General features: G+C 36.0%; 1 protein-coding gene across 1 annotated transcript in view; it reads left to right on the top strand.

The window, feature by feature from the left end:
* Positions 1-18,421, top strand: part of CCDC178 (coiled-coil domain containing 178) — a 362,657-nt gene that overhangs the window by 220,239 nt on the left and 123,997 nt on the right. Inside the window, exon 18 of the mRNA XM_019930330.2 lies at positions 12,172-12,321. Within this exon, the coding sequence (XP_019785889.1) occupies positions 12,172-12,321 (150 nt within the window). The remainder of the gene's footprint in view (positions 1-12,171; positions 12,322-18,421) is intronic.

The raw sequence follows: 18,421 nt of genomic DNA, 5'->3' as shown, positions 1-18,421 counted from the left end.
ATACAAAAACCTAAAATATCTCTAACCAACCTTTCCAGATAGACCAACAGTTTTAAGTTTCATTCACTTTTTCACGACCACTATCCAAATTAGTATCTAGACAAATCAAAGATAAAAAGGCAGCCATAAAATGAATTACACATATACATCTCACTCTCTTCTATTGTATTGGATTTTCATAAACTGTCTTACTTTGTGGGAAAAAATAAGTAAGTCACTCAGAATTTCCCAAACGTTTTTCTTCTTTGAGACACCTGTTTCCATACCATAATGCAGAAAGAAAGAAGTGGCTTTGAAAGAATAGTAAGTTGAGGAAAGGATGGGAAGGAAGATGGTGTCTTCAGGAGGGAAGTGTGATAACAAGAAGACCTTAGACAGTTGAACGATTTCATGCTTCACAAAGATAACAAGGAGGAAGCAGAAAGAAGAAAAGAGGAATAAATACGTTGAGGAAAAGCAAAATGAAAAGAGAAAAAGAAGGCATAGAGAGAAACCATGAATTTGGTACATAATTATAATGACATATTTCTTTATGCCTTCATTTACTTTGGCCATGACTAGATGATGTACAGAATAAATCTTAGGGTTGTGGCCCCTGGGGAACCTATTGTTGCAGAGATATATTTCCAGAGTTGTTTGATGTTTGATTTATCTTATTTTAAGGGTTTTTCATTAAACCCCTGGAAAAACCTGGAAGATCTAAGAACCTAACCACTTAATTATTTTAAGAGTGTCATTGCTGACTATATAGAATTTACATATCCTCAAGGTGTTAACTCTTAATTTATTTTGTCCCTTCACCCTTAATTCCTAATTCCTGCTTCTCTCTGACTCCCATTGGTACTTTCCCTCATGAGCTGAGTTATGCAATATTTATCATTCTGTGTCTTCTCCACTGAGCACCATATTTTAAAGATCACTGTGTTGCTATGTTGTATATCTAGTGTATTTCTTTTAATCACTTTACAGTCTTTCATGGTAGGTGACTACCACATTTTACTTAGCCATTGTGCAAAAGAATGTCCCCTACAAAATTAAACTTCCACTTGGCAACATAAAGTTAATCCCAGACCCCCAAAACAGAAGTTGCAGGAGTGGAAAAATTAACAGACCTCTAGCTTCCTATAATGCAAGAGCTGAATGAACCACATTTAATTAAAGAAAGTGTAGGGTAAATAAATCTGGGCATTGTTTATGGTGTCTTAATATATCTGTCAACTCTCTGCAAAGTTACTCTGTTTTGAGAGTACTTAAAAAGCTTACAAGCATCTCATTTTTTTAAGGTCTTGGAGATGTATTTGAACTATTAATTGGCTGTCTCCTTAGTGCGTGCCTCTGCTGGAAAAATAAAGAAAATGCTTTCCAGCAGTCTTTCTTTATGCGGGATCATAAGTACAGCCCAAGTAGATGTTTTTTGTTTGTTTGTTTGTTTGTTTGCGGTACGCGGGCCTCTCTCTGTTGTGGCCTCTCCCGTTGCGGAGCACAGGCTCCAGATGCGCAGGCTCAGCGGCCACAGCTCATGGGCCCAGCCACTCCACGGCATGTGGGATCTTCCCGGACCGGGGCACGAACCTGCGTCCCCTGCATCGGCAGGTGGACTCTCAACCACTGCGCCGCCAGGGAAGCGCCCAAGTAGATCTTAAATGAGAGGTCTAAATTGGAACTTTGTTTTGCATGATACTTATATATTAATTTAGGGTCTAAAGCAGGGGTCAGCAAACATTTTGTGTAAAGGGAAAGACAATAAACAGTTTAGGCTTTGGGGTCCACTTAGCCTGTATTGCAGCTATTTAACTCTGCCACTGCAGTGCAGAAACAACCATAGACAGTGTATAAACTAATGGGTGTGACGGTGCTCCAGTAACTTTTATTTACAAAAGCAGGTAGTGGGCTGGATTCAGCCAGACAGCCATAGTTTCATGATCCCTGTTCTATATGATTTTTCCCATACTGGAATGTAGTTATCTGGGGAATTCGATGTGTCTAAAGATGAGCCTCTATAGAAAATTGCCTTAGGTATTTTAAATCCTATTTCTACTTGAGAATCTCTACAAGGTCTGGACAGCGCCCCAGTGTGGACCACATCAGGTGGTTAGAGATGCTCATGATCTTTTATTTCTCAGTAAGAGGAATATCTGAGAGGAACAAAAGAGAAAAAAACATTGGTGATAATTCTATCCATAGGATATTTTATTAGACTGCAAATTATTTGCTGTACATTTCATATCTGGCACCTCTGGGTCAATGAGTCTAATGTTTTCAGACTCTGTATTCCCAAGGAAAAGACACTGAGGCGCATTTTTCTTATTTTAAAGGATGCTTTTTCTATGAGAATACAGTTTCTTTTGAAAGACTGATGTAATTCTATAGAGTATTCAGAAATGAGAGCATTTACACATATCAATCTGGAATCTTAAGGGCCCTGTAATTCACATTCACGATTAGGAAGTGATGTAGTCCCAAGATGGTAGTTAGGCTGAAATCAGATTGGGCCCTCACCTTATTGCTGCTTTCTTCTTAAGCAGCCTTGGACAAGAAATTGACTTTCCTGGCCTCCATTTTCTCATTGTCCATGTAAGAATTTTTAAAAATTTTCTATTCCTTAAGGACTTGCACCAAATTGTTAATACTATCTCTGGGGTATAAAACTGACTGTGGTTACTGCAATGAGGGGCTTTAATTTTCTACTTCATGTACCTCTCTTTTATTTGCATGTACTATAATCAGCATGCATCATTTTATAACAAATAGATTTTTTAAAGAAATATTTAAATTCTACCAGAATTTATACCATAACATGAGTGTGGCAAAGAAATTGGCATTAAATATAAAAAGGAATTTTCAAGATTAAACATTTTCTACAAATATCAGGTGAGATCAGGTTACCTGACTACACCAATAAGAAATTATGAAATAGCATGTATTTTAGTTTCTCAATGAGCTTACTCAATTTATGCCATAATATACGTCCTTCAACCTCTTAGATCAGTCTTCCTCTCATTTATAATAAAGTTTCAAGGTACTGTTCTTATAGTTTCTGCATTTATGTAGTACATTATCACTTTATGATAAAGTTAGCTGATAATTCCTTGACTCTTTTTGCTGATGACCTTTTAAAGCTGCATAATTAGAATAAGTTGTGGTTACTATATTGGAATCTCTATCCCATGGGCCAACAAGGCAGCACATTAATTCTCTGCATCACCCACTCCACGTGCAGTGCCCTCAGCACAAAGATATTATTCTTTGTAATTACATAAAGAAAGGGTCTATTTAGTGTTAACTGACCTTTCTGTGACTGATCAGCCTTTTCCACCAGTGAAGTAGAAATGTATATCATTAAAATGTGAGTAAATAGGAAACCTTTCTAAACTTAAACCATTCACATCAGGAGGTGCCCACGTAGAGGAGATTGTTCAGTCTTTCACATGAAATGGTGAAAAGAGTAGCAGATGTTAAAAATATATTTTAAAATATTGACAATTGAAATAGAGTTAAATTATAATAATGTGTAGGGATGTTTAAAAAGGAAATAGTATGCAAATATGTTTCTGTTTAACAATCTTAAACAATATTAGAAGACACATTATTAAATTCATATATATTCAGGATTAAATTTTTAAAGTTTATTTAATCAAGTAAAAAGAAAGTTTAGGGTAATTATTAGTACTGTGACTGTCACTTACTGAGGACATACATGTATTTGTTTAAATCGTGTATTTTAACTTGGAAAAATATATTGGGGATATAGATTACATTACACCGATTTTTACTCTCTTTTTCTCATTATATAATTTGTTTCTCTAATCACTTATACCAAATACTTTGAGGGGACTTTGAATTATATTGAAGAAAATTGGATCAAATAAAAATTTAATAGCTAATGTAAGTGGCATCCATCTTTAGCGATCCCTAAAGCCATTGAGTAGCTGTAGGAGAAAAGCTACAGGCAACATGGAGGTAAATCTTCCTTTAGAAAAAAACAAACAAAAAACCCCCCACAAACCCATATTAATCAAGTGCTTTTTAATATTTAACAAGCATCTATGTTTCCAAGCCAGATTTTTCCCTGCCAAGAACATATACAACACTTTGTGTATGAAATATCTTTAGAATCTATTCAAAAACTGACTCTTCCTTGAAGCTTTGCCCCTCACTTTCACTGGGCTGCTGTCTCATGGAGCTAGTCTCATAGTTTGGATATGTCTTCCATCCTTCCTCATGTTTAATGTAATCTAATGTAGTTAGCTTTGGGAATGCCTCAAGTCCCCTATCTGATTGCAAGCTCCTTTGGCCCTGAAATTGTGTCGTTTTTCATGCTGGTGTCAATAATTCCTGGTCAAATATATACACTGGACAGAGTCAAAACATAATAAGGAAAAGCAGGGCTAATACCAAGTACTCATAAATTCCCAATGGATGTTTTCTGAGTTCTGAGAGGCAATGCTGTAGTGTCCATTAGTAAACTGTTGAGTAAACCAGCCATAGCCAAATGTGTAAGCCCGTCAGGGAGCTCAGACAAGGGGTCCTGTGTGTGGTCGCTTACGTGGGCGCTGAGGTGGAGGACCTAAGCAGAGCATCCGCTGGTATCTAGCAGTGACAAGGTGGCAGGCTTTTATCAATGTCCTAAAGGTGCTCTTTGAACTCTCACAGTGTCCCCCACAGTGCTTTGTGTATACCAGTTGCTAATAAATTAGTGAATAGAGAGCATTTTGTCAAACATGATAATATGTAGAGTTTGAGGCATGTTACAACCTTGATGCAGAGGACTGATTTATGCATTTAAAAATCAAGAATGTTCAAGACTAATTATCGGAGAACTCGAGTTGGACAAGAGACTGGTTTCCATGGCAGCACAGACAAGGAAGTGGGTCCTGGGAGAGTTAAAACAGTTATGTGCTCCTTTGAGACTCCAGGGTATCGACACATATCATTCTCACAGACTTACTCCTTGGAAACACTGGGAGAGCTCTCGTTTTCTGTAGTAATTGGTGTATAGATTTTAAGGGAGCAGCAATACAGTAATGCCTCCATGCACACAGTAGGTGATGCATCTGAAAAGAATGCGTTTTCTCCGTGTCTGTTATATTGTTAGAGAATTAGCATGTATTTTAAGCATTTGTGTTCACCACCCTAATTCCCGCAAATCAAAGAGAATGCTTTTGAAGCAGTAGTGTTCACAAAGAGACTTGGAACCTCCATGTCTCATTTATTCTAAAGTCTGTCCCCTGCACGTTCTGTGAATCAGTCTCAGTACTGATGCCTGCTTTAATAACATCAAAACATCACTGCATACAACACTACCAATCCAGTGCCCTTAACTGGCAGAGATGTACCAAAAGCAAATGTGGGGACTGTGGAGATTGGGTGGTATGATATCAATGGTGTAAGGCATGAGCATCTGTACAGGATCACATGCTACTGAAACACTGGTGCTTGGAGTGTTACGTATGATGCTGTGCATCAGTGAGATACTAAATATATGGGCACATTTCACTATTTACATTGTATCATTTTAAAGTCAAGAGATAACAGAACATTTAACATGATCTATGAAAGTCTAATTCACAAGTCATAGGAAACAATAATCTAATAGTCCTAAAGGGGCCAACAAAACATTGTTCTCAATTGACTCATCCAGTTTTCTCAAATATATGCTGACCCAAATGGCAGGACAGCTTATATCACCAGCCAAATAAAATGGTTCTTCTAAGATTCAGGTCACCGTTTATTTCTTCTATGAAGCCTTTTCTGACCCCGTTTTCCCCACCTGGTAGAATCAATTCAGGGTACTTCAAGAAATACCTCGAGGGGCTTCCCTGGTGGCGCAGTGGTTGAGAGTCCGCCTGCTGATGCAGGGGACACGGGTTCGTGCCCCGGTCCGGGAAGATCCCACATGCCGCGGAGCGGCTGGGCCCGTGAGCCATGGCCGCTGAGCCTGTGCGTCCGGAGCCTGTGCTGCGAAACAGGAGAGGCCACAAGAGTGAGAGGCCCACGTACCGCAAAAAAAAAAAAAAAAAAGAAAGAAAAGAAATACCTGGAATGGACTTGGTTCCACTCTGCCTCCTCCCGGTCTAGCCTGTAATCCCTGGTGAAAAGAGTTCACATCCAGCCTTCTCTTTAATCCCTGGAGTAATTATAGAGTTGGACATACATGGTAAACCTACTAACGGTTTGCTAAACAAATGATTGAGCAAATGAATAAATGAATGAAAGCTAGAAGTGAGGATGCTCTAGAGTACATTGATCAATAAATATCAGCAATACAACTTTTGCTTTCGGTAGTTCTGGCAGCAAGTCAATTCTTTCGAACCGTGGGACTAGAGTGAGTGTGGTGCAGTCGATGTAAGGACACAGACACGGCAGCAACAGCCAGCAGAGCCCTGGCAAGATGCAAGAAAGCAAGGAGCTGTCTGCAGAAGACTATTAACAACCAAGAATCAGGAGATGACAGACAGATCATCAGAAAAGATCATCTGAGACTGCCACACATAATCACATTAGGATCAGACAGTTAGAATTAGAACTGGGTCAGAAGATGACAACTCTCTTATGATGAATGCATAATTGAGAGAAGGACCTAGCCCATCTGCCCAGTGAACTGGATCCAAATGCCTGTATTAAGAGTAACTGAGGGTATAGATGACATTATAAATTTAGTCATAGGCACTAGGACTATTTTTTGTTTTTTTGTTGTTGTTGTTGTTGTTTGCGGTACGCGGGCCTCTCACTGTTGTGGCCTCTCCCATTGCGGAGCACAGGCTCCAGACGCGCAGGCTCAGTGGCCATGGCTCACGGGCCCAGCCGCTCCGCGGCACGTGGGATCCTCCTGGACCGGGGCAGGAACCCGTGTTCCCTGCATCGGCAGGCGGACTCTCAACCACTGCGCCACCAGGGAAGCCCGGCACTAGGACTATTTTAATAACACTAAAACATTTGTAAATAGCTGTGTAGGTTTTCTACACCTACATGTACCATGCAAATATTTTGATCATAACCATCTCTCTAGAATGTTTAGATCAAGTTTTTTTCTTGTACTCTCCTTTGCCATTAGTCCTTAAATTAAAAACAAATGATCCCCTCCACCCTTCGCTCAAAAAAAAAAAAAAAGTTCAAATGGATTTAGGCTTTCTCCAAAGTAAGTGTATCTGGCTGGACCTCCAGAGGTCTCAACATGTAGCATTACTCTGTTGCAATCAACTGTAGTCCAGAGTTGTGCAGGCCTCAGCTGTAAAGGTCTATGCACTTGACACACGGTCTTGCCAGTGAATATATCAGGCCTAATCAAATCACGGAATATGGAATTATGTAGATCAAAAACCCAAGACTGGTTATAGGTAACCAGCATACCCATATTGACTTACAATGAAAAGTAGCTACCAAGGGGACCAAGTTCTAATTTCCTTCAGCAGTCCAATGTATCTATGTCAACAAGCTATGTGTTAGCCAGATTTATGAAAAGAGGTTGGTGGAAATAGGCTCAGAACAAGGTAATTGTGTTATTTGATCTGATTGTTTAATGTCGTTAGGTTTTATAAAGATGGCATTGTGTAGAGTTAGAGAATGCTGGCTTATGTTTATGAAGGAGGTATACTGGATGGTGCAGAGTATGGGATCTGGAGCCAGTCGGCCTGGGTACAAAGCCAGGTCCTCCACTTAATATGTTTTTAACCTTGCACAAGATGCCTGGTGTTTCGGTTGCTATGGGTGCATAACAAATACCCCAAAACTTCATGGCACAGGATCCTATGTGTCAGAAATTTGGACAGGACATAGCAGGGCCAGCTTGTCTCTTCTCACACACTCTAAACCATCATCTGGATGACTTGAAGACTAAGCATTGGAATCATCTTCAGATGACTCATTTACTCACAGTTGATGCTGTTATCTGAGACCTGAGCTAGGGTTGTTTACTGGAACAGCTACAACACCAATAACCTCTCCATGTGGCCTGAATTCCTCACAACATAGTGGCTGGTCCAAGTGTAAATGTCCCCAAGGAGAGAGCCAGGCAGAAACTGTATGCTTTTTTTTTTTTTAATAAACTAGCTTTTTCAATAAATTAGTCCTTTTAAATAAACTAGCCTGGGAAATCACACAGCAATATTTCCACCATACTCTATTGGCTGGAGAAGCCACAAGTCTCTCCAGGTTCAAGGGAAGGAGATATAGACTGTTCTTGATAGGGAATGACAGGTTCTGGAAGAACATGTGGGAATGAAAATATTTCTGTGGCCATTTTTGGAAAATACAAGTTGCCTCACCTGACTTCTCATTGACTTTCCTTCCCTGTCTGTAATTATAATAACTAGGACAGTAGCCATTCCATTATGTGTGGAATGCATAAGTTAACATTCAAATTCAGCCTTATTTCTAAGTTCTTGTCTATATATCACAAGGTGAAACATAAATAGATGATATATGGTCTATATTTGTCCAAAAAGAACTCATTTCTCATTATAATTCCCTATTCCCCACTGACCCAGTGGGAGAGGGAAAGGAGAAGGGGAAGAGTGAGAAAAAGAAGCTGAAAATAGAGAAAGTGGAGGGAATATCCTAGATGAAATATATGGCTTAAAGAATAATAAAGGTCAAGTGGAAAAAAAAGGGAAAACTACTATTTTGATATCTTGGGGTCGCAATCTGCCTTCATCTTTCAGCATTTTTGGTGACAGAAGAGGCCAGGTCTTGCTTTAGCAATGGTTTCTCATTACTTTTAGGATCATGGGCTAATTAGGTAATTCAAAAAGAAACCCACTGTGTACAGTTTCAAGGGAGTCACATGCCTTGTGAAAATCAACGATGCACCCAGAGAAAGAACTCTTGCTCAGTCTGGACAATGTGGTATATCCTTAGAATAACGTCCAAATACTCAATTGAAAAACATATTGTATGAATTCTTTTTATATACATCCTTAAAATCTTCACCTCTGAAGTAGTATAGTATCAAATAATACAAATAAATGTGCGTCATTGTAATATCATCAGTAAGTTGTTCCACGGAAGTGGGCCAATAAAATGTGTAGTTCTAAAGCGATAACTGCATACATTTCCTAACTGTTTATTCTGTGTATTCATTCATTCATTTACTAAAAACTTGGATACCCACTAATGTCAGCTCTGCTTTGTACAATATATCTTACAGGTAAACAAAATGATGGTGTCAGCCCTCATGGAATTTATAAGTAATTTTTGTTCACCCTTTATAAACATAATCTTTATTTCCTAATAAAATATTGGGGTGATAAGCTGAATATACCCCCAAACATCAAAGTTTAACTAATAATTTGAGATAACAGAGAACAAACCCTCCTCAAGCTAAGTATTTTCTTTACTAAATTCTAGGCAACATGGAAACTATTAACAGACATTCAACCTCTCTTCTCTTTATCAATCCATATTCCCAATGTTTCATCTTAATAATCATTAATAATGGGAATTGAATACATACCAATAAATCTGCCTTTGAGAAAGTGTTTATTCAGACCTTGGGAATGAGTTTAATGCATATGGAAAACAGAAAAAAATGCAAAAGATTGTAAATTCTATACTCTGATTATATATTTCTATGATTTTTAAATGTAAATCTTTCCCATAAGACCACAAATTCTTGAGTTTCACCATTACATCTTAAATCTTGGCATACAGTAGTTACTAAATTAAAAGTTTTGAATAAGCAACTGAATGAAAATGAGAATGAATGAATGAATAAAATAATATTGTAAATCAACTCAGAGTGCAGTTATTTTAACCTATAGAGATTACAGTCAAATTTTTCTTTAATGGTTTTAGAAACAAACTTTTTGTGTAAGTTTGCGTTTAGTCAAGACCTTAAGTAGGAAGACTCTACTGATAAGATTTAGATGGATTGAATTTAAAAGCATGTAAAAGCCATCTACTTCTGTTATTAGTCCCTTCTTTCTTCTCACCCTTTTATTATTTTGCCAACTCCAACTTTTGTGCCTTTATTTAATATCTTCTACTGCTTGCTGTTCAACTCCAGTAGTGGTAGCATTATTTCACCTGGACACATATCCACCAATAATTATCATTCACTGTTTGCTTCATTTGCATGTTATAATACCATTGGTTAAAATTAAACCAGTCAGAGTTGTGAGGTGGAACCACAGTTAAACATAAAAAAACATTTTCAGTGTCAGCAGAATACATTATTTAAAATTAAAAAACTTAAACTTCGTTGCACATCTGAAGGTCACTGACTTTCAGGAATAGGTAGTGAATTGGTAAATCCTTCTATACATTCATTACTGAGAAATGATAATGTAAAGTATCATGACTGATGTAACAATGTTTTGAAGATTCATTGGCCTAAATACACAGTTTAGTTTCTTAGTATCTACTCTAATTATGGCATATAAAACAGTAACAACTGGTGTCATACAGAAATTGAAAATACAATTGTTTGGAAATAAAACTGTACATTACACAATGAGCAACGCATAAAGTACCAAATATATCCCCAATTAAGTACCATTAAATAAGTTTTAAACAAATTCCACAACTTTTGTAGCACTCCTCTCAAATTCAACATTTATAATAGTCATCTGGGTCTTGAAAGAAATGTAATAGAGAAGTAGACTATCTCGGGTATCAGAATGTGCTTAAGTCAAACAACAAACAAAAAACTCAAAATGATTTCTTCTCATGCCTCCTTTAGAACATGTATCAAACTTCAAATTAATCACTTGAGGATTAGATTTTCCTATTAGTGTTAAGATATCAAAAAGAATTGTAACCATCTTTTCAAAGGTATCTCCACCAAAGAAAAATATTCATAGACACTTTGTCCTCCTACCAAAAGATAATTCTGTGATTTTAAGCAAGTTTATTAGATAGAAGTTTCTAAAGTTTTAAATTATTGTGCCAGAATTAGGACAAGGACACTTAAAATGGTTCTCAGTTCATCATTTTGGCTTTTTGAAGAACACCTATGACATAGTATTAATCATTAGAGATCAATATGGATACCAGGCTTTCATGAGAAAAATGTTTGTTGACCTTAATAAATCTTCTTCAAGTGTGTAAATAGAGAAATATTTGTACAGGCAATTTTCTGCTGAATTACATTTCCTCCATGCGCATTCTCATACTGCGATATATTTTTTAACAACTTATACTAAAGGTTTGATGTGATAGCAGTTTTCCCAAAGAGACATTTTTAATTGCTTCACAATGGTTATTTTTATATCTTGTTATTTAATCATCATTATCATTGTCATGATTAATCTGCATTTGTATGTTTTGAAAACTTTCTGCTTCTATAAATAATGTTGTAACAAATAAAGCTTTTTGATTAGGATAAATTTCCATAAGATGAGTTACTAGATTAACAGGTTTGAAAATATTTAAGGCTGTTGATAAATTCCATATTTTTTGAAGCAGCCAAAGAAAATTTTCTGTGATAGAAATGTAAAAAGAATCAACAGCTAAACTGAATCACACCTCTAACTTAAAATGAAAGGCAGCCCCTAATTTGCGAGTGGGTAATGTTAGTAAAAGTTACATTCTGAGGGTTTTGTATTAGATTTGACATATATATATTTAGTCATGGGGAGTGCTGTAAAGTTCTCAGCTGCTCACAGAGCAGATTTAGCTTTGAATATAGCTAAAGTATACTAGTAACAAATAATGGCTTTCTCTGGGTGCTTCTAAACGTTGAGTTCCTTGTTCCTCGTCTTTTTTACTCTTTACTTCTCTGCGTTTTGAATGTTTTCTGTGAGTGCCACCACTCTGAACCTCTTGGAAATAGGATTCTAAGCTTCCAGATGTCTTCTATCTACTTGAGCACTGGGGCTTGAGAAAACGAAAAGGGGTGGGACATTGGAGGAAGTCTTCTGGGATGCTGAGTGAAGCCTCCAGGACTGGGTACTTCCCAAGGCATTGTGGAGGGAGGTCTGGGAAAGAAGGAGAACAAAAGTCAGACAGACTCTGATGAATCAATGTTCAAAAATAAATAAATAAATAAAAAGACCATTTGCATCAAGAAAGAAAATTATTAAATCCAAGGAGGATATTAGTGTCAAGGGAAGCATCTTTTTGGTTTTATTTTTCTACAATATATAATGTAATACTTTTAGATAATTCAAATGTAAAAATTCAAACATAAATTACAATGATTTAATTAAGTACATGTATATATTTATCTTCTAGAAAATACAAGATGTTTCACTAGAAGAAAATCTACATTTAGCTCGAGAGTATCAGAAATTACAGAATATATTCTTAACAGTAAAGGACAACTATTTCAACCTATATGAAAAACAGCTATCACTTGATGGTTTGATTCGAGATAAGAAACAGGTAAGTTTTTCATATTTTTCTAAAATAATGATTTACTTGACGTATGTATCACAAAAAGTAACAAGTAGTCAGTCATGGGGTCTCCAATCTTATGGTGGTCTTTTATATGCCACCAAATGGCATGTTTTCTTTTTGTAAAGTTTTGTTTTATATTTTTATCAACATTTTGAAGTTGAATTTTGAAAAAATATTTGAGAAATGAAAAAGCATACTTTCTAATCCACAATGTTATACTAATTTGCTTTTAATTATTGTGCCCTGAACTACCAAATATTTGTAATGCATAGATTTAAATATATCATCATATATTTCAAATTTCAGTTCCATATGTAGGTAACTTTCCATGATATACCTTTAATTCTTCCTCATGATGTATGGGCTCCATATTTTGGTTCCTATTTTCTTATTAAATATGAGGCTTAATTAGAAACTTGGAGAAACTTGACCTCTCTGGTTTCTGGAAATCACCAGAAATTCTAAAATATTTTGTAAAATCTTCTATAATACTAAAAGTGGAAAAGGAAAACACACAATATGCCCACAAATCCAAAAGCAAAGAGAAAGGTCCATTCTTAGAGTGTTAAGATACAGCCACTTCCTCTATATTCTTCTCCAGTTACTCATTGACAAGAAAAGTTATTTTCCTTTGAATCTTTGTTTCTTCCCAGAATTTAAATTTCAAAAACTAGAGGCATGATTAATTTTTAACAATTCACCTAGCTGTAAAAACCAGTAGATTGCTAATGAATCCTTTCTCCTGTTGTCACCGAGATTACTACACTATCAATTAGTAGCTTAAAACTTCAGTACTATATTTACTATTATGGAATATAGGGAGGACAGGCCAGGATTTGAGTGTAAGCTCTACCAATTACTAGCTCAGTGATCTTGGCAAATTATTTACCCTTTAAGACCTCAGTTTTCTTATCAGTAAAGTGAAATTTACCTCAGAGGAAAATTTTGATTAGGAATAAAAAAGAGACCAACTGCTATAGTTACTTTGAAAATAAAATTACTATGCAACTGTGAGTAACTATTACATTACATTCATCTACTATGCTGCTTATAAACAGCCTTTGTTTCCCATCCATCTACTCTCACGCAAGTTAAAGCTTCCAAATATAATGGGAGAGAGAGTGTGTATTTTTCTCTTAAAACATTTGTATTGAAGTAGTAGCAAGATGAAGGTAGATCAAGAAATAAGTGTGTTTGGAAAAGAATTAAGAATACAACTATATGCCAAAATTTTAGTGTCCTCAAACCATTGTGCAGGATTCAAAGAAAGGATATCAGTGTATCCATGGAGGTTTTGCCAATCACTTCACGCATTTGACATTGTTATTGAGTTTAAACATATTTCATTTCTTGCTGATAATTTAGGAGGATAAAAGAATCAATGGCTATACTGTATTCCCTTTTCTAACCAGGAGGGGAAAAAAATAAATTTTTATCTATAGTTGTTATCAGTTTGTATAGAATCCTTTGGTGGCAAATGACAAATAAATTAGTTACCTGCATAGCTAGTGAAGAATTCATGCCTTTAAGAAAGATCCCTAAACATAGTATTTCCATAGTAAGAACCAAGTTGTCTTCATGTCATTTTTGGAATTAAAGCACATCCTGATTCAAGATCCAAGGAGTGAGACCCTGGTATAAACAGACAGTGGAGCATGCCTAGAGATTGGGTTTATGTTTGTGATGATCCCTCAAACGAATCATTTTTAGCACACCTGTTTCGGGGAAACTTTCAAAGATTTATTTGTACTTCCAATCATTTTTCATTTCCATTCTTCAGCGATGGAGGTCATTAAGTGCAGGCTGCCCTTGTCGGTGTCATGTAGGATCAATTTGCTGCAATGGACAGAAAGGCCTTATTGATGCTGTTAAATCTGTCAGTGAGAAATCATATGTCATTAGCGTCTAATGCACTGCTTACAGGATGGAATTCGGCCATCAAAACCGAGAAAACCCTTTAATATTTTAGACCATTCTCTTGATAGTGCAGCATTTCCCTTGACCAGTTTAGTTTTGGGTATACAGAAGCGCTGCTCAACCTCTGATTCCCTTGTTGAATTTCCTTGTCAGATAAAATGGAATTTTTTTGTATCTCTTTCCTGTTTTAGAATAATTTCATTGATTTTCATTGATGAACGTATTTCATTGATGAACATTCATCATTGATGATGAACGTATTTCATTGATGAACGTATGCCAAACATACGTTCCGTTTGGCAGAGTAAATAATTATATTTTACTTACCATGCTTCTTAGGGAGTATTATTCTTTTTATACACATTATGCACTTTCCTACCTCTCAGTATTTTTAGACCGAGAATAGCAAAGAAAGCCTAATGGAAGAGTAAAACAATTTAAGTACAAAAAATAATGTCCCCTTCCTTACCACAAATTTATATACAGGTGTGGCTCAAATTTTAGAATGTTATAGTATTACTTTTGATGATAGAATTATGTCTGCTTCTTTTGCACATGTTTCTTGACACTTTCCTGTATTCTTTTTGTAATTTTACCCTTTAAAAATCAGAAACAAACAAAAACAATTATGCAAAATTCTTATTAGCCATGTTCATGGGTAATGATAGAACAGAATTTAGTCTAAAGCTTCTCAGATCTCGAAATTTAAAATCACACTAAAGAGGAATGAAGGAAAAATAACCAAAAAACAGGTTGTATTTCTATGTGAAAATGGACATTTTCATCATTTTCGTTGAAAGATTTCAGATATATTTTTCATATATTCTTTTTTTAAAAAAACATGAATATGTTGATAAAATTACCATGTGTTTGTTTTCATTGCTATCTCAAGTTCTTCAGGCCTGCAAAGAAAGGTAAGCTAAGCAAGCGTGCAAATGTTAATAGTCTGTTGGCTGAAAACAAGATCTCTTCCAAAACTGGTTAAAATATATTTTAGTTCTTTTATAAACCACTTATAAAGCTTAACCTTTGCCCTACTCCAATTCTCAGTGCTTTTACACTAAGGGAATACAGATTATTATAGAATCAGTCAGTGCTTAACAAGCGCTTACGTGGACAGGTATCTGTGCCATGCAATTTGCAAACATTATCTTTGAAATGTCCCTCAGTAATCCTAGAAATTTTTCTATTATCATTATTCTCATCATCTCCTATATAAGATATAGAACTGAGATTGAGTGTGTCACATGGTAACCCGAGTAGAGGAAGACTTACTGAGATGAAAATAAAACTCAGGATTTTCCTACATCCAACCATTTCATAACCATGACACTACCACTCTACTATAACATTACTGAACAATTCTATACATGTCTCATTGGGTTTAAAAGCATGTAAAAGCCACATAAAATAAGCATTATGTCTCTAGTGTCCAACTGAAAGAGATTATTTGATTCACTAATTGCTTTTGTAATTTCATCCCATTGAAGGTACTTTTTCAATGATGATTTTCCAATGAGGAAAGGACTACCTCCTTAATTAGAAGCTATTTAATTTCCATAAGTATTATAGATAGGTTTCACAACTCTTAAATTGTAAAACCTTTGGACTAGGAGTGCCTTTAGAAATTTTACCCATCTCTTTTGAAGACTGTGTTACAGATGAGGAACCTTAGGGCCTGAATGGCTCAGGGATTTAATACATATACAGTTAATTAGAAGAAAAGTTGGTCTAAGACACAGTTGCCTTAACTTAGGTTCAAATGTTGTCTCCAAGAGACTATAGATGAGCATGTGTTGTGATATTTTTCCAAGGTTTGAAGGGACCAATAGCTGAGAAGTAATGAGTAACTGCCATGGATATGCTCAGATTGGAGCATCGCCTTTTAGTGACCTGATCTTGTGAAGGAGTCATGTAGGGACATGAATCAGAGGACTACTCTGGAGCACTAAGGGGTGCTTCTGGACCTCACAGAATTCAAACACTTCATTCATTCAATTATTCAAAATAAATGATTAATCAGCCACTGTACTGACAAAGATACAATAAAGGGCACAGGAATACGCCACCTCATCTCAGCTTCCATGCTGACCGCTGTGATCCCCAGAGTCCAGGGGATTCTTTCCTAGAATAGTCCATAGAATCAAAGCCCAACAGCATCCTCTCTTCACCCAGCCAAAGGACAAATCATGAATCTTTGCTCTTTAATCTATATCACCTCAGCCTCAATGGACAGTTTCCATCATAAATTCTCAAAAATATTGTATCATTCAGAGATCTCATTAGCATGTTTTCTCTTTCCTCTTTCAGTTTTCAAACGTGAGTTTCCTCTAAAACTCACTTTACATTGATTGGGTGAGAGGTCAAAGTCAATTCTAGCAGTGAAAAAAATTATTTTCCTATAGAAAATGTGAAAGCTGTTTTAGTTCTCATTTTTATATTTCATATTGCTTATTATCTTGCATGTATTAAAAATAGGCTTTGAGCGGTGATTTTTATGTGCTTATTTCAAAGTCGATAGAAATTCATTTCTGTGAAAGGAAAACCATAATTTTTAAATAATTTTAGCCTACAACAGGTATGTGATGACTTTGTCAGTATTCCTTCCTCTCTTAGGACACAGGTATATGAGCATGTGCGCGCGCGCGCACACACACACACACACACACACACACTTGTTCTAAAGGAGTTACCACACTTCATAGACTAATGAGCTTGAATAAAATTCCTACTGTCCCTTTCTCTAAAGAACTCTCAAGAGACCTCTGATCCCTGAGAATGGAATAGACAACTCGTCATTTTTGTTTTATCCTAATGAATCTTCCTTTTGCTGTCGAAACCCCATGAGAGAAACACCAAAAACTAAGTATATATTTCTGGATAATACTTTAGAAAAGTCAGCTTGGCTTAAATCAATCTAATTCTTCAGTCTAATGCCAATTTTCAGTGAATTGTAGATTTATGTATCTTTTATGCAATTTTGAGAAGATAATCTTCTGGTAAAGTTATATGACAATAAGTAGCTTTTTAATGATAGCAACACCTTGAATGTGATTTATTGAGTATAATGGGATCCCTGATATACCAAAGACACTCAAGGTAAAATTTTGTGTATATATATATATATAAAATTTTGTATACATATATAGATATATAGATATATATATATAGATATATATAGATATATAGATATATATATAGATATATATAAATGAGATCCCTCCCCTTGGAACACTGACAGGTTTTGGCACACCGCCAACAGTGGGGACCTATCAAGAATAAATCAGGCTGCTTAGAAAATCACAAAGGTTTGAGAGACAACCAGGAGCCTAGGGCAAGTTTTAATGATAAGTTTCAACTACAAAAGGCCACTCCTTCAAGACTGGGAGAGGTAATACATAGAAAGTGTTTTGCCTAATACATAGGAAAAAACACAGAGTCAAGCACAGTGAGAAAGGAAAGGAATATGTTCCAAATCAAAAAACAAGATAAAGCCTTAGGAAAGACCTTAATGAAACAGAAGTAATTTTCTTTTCCTGATAAAGAATTCAAAATAATGGTCATAAAGGTACTCACCAAACTCATGAGAAGAATGGATGAACACAGTGAGAACTGCAACAAGGGAAAATATAAGAAAGTACTGAAGAGAAGTCACAGAGGGACTTCTGTAGAAGTAGAATATGACAAATGAACTGAAAAATACTCTAAAGGGGTTTAACAGCAGACCAGAAGAAGCAACAGAAAAGATCAGGATCTGAAAGACAGGGCACTGGACCTCACCCAAACAGAGCAGCGAAAAGAAAAGAGTTTTAAAAAGTGAGACTAGTTTAAGGGACCTATGGGACAACATCAAGCACAATAACATTCACATTAGAAAGGTTCCAGAAGGAGAAAAAAGAGAAAGGGGCAGACAATATATTTGAAGCAATAGTGGCTGAAAGCTTTTCTAACCTGCAAAAGGAAATAGACATCCAGGTTCAGGAATCCCAGAGAGTTCAAAATAAGATGAACTCAAAGAGACCAAGACACATTATAATTAAAATGTCAGATGTTAAAGAGAGAATTTTAAAAGCAACGAGAGAAAAACAACTTGTTGCCTACAAAGAAAAACCCCTAAAACTATCAGCATATTTTTCAGCAGAAACTTTGCAGGCCAGAAGGGAGTGAA

Source organism: Tursiops truncatus, chromosome 13, assembly GCF_011762595.2.
Source record: "Tursiops truncatus isolate mTurTru1 chromosome 13, mTurTru1.mat.Y, whole genome shotgun sequence".
NCBI classification, from domain to species: Eukaryota; Metazoa; Chordata; class Mammalia; order Artiodactyla; family Delphinidae; genus Tursiops; species Tursiops truncatus.
This window is presented reverse-complemented; position numbering and strand designations above follow the sequence as displayed.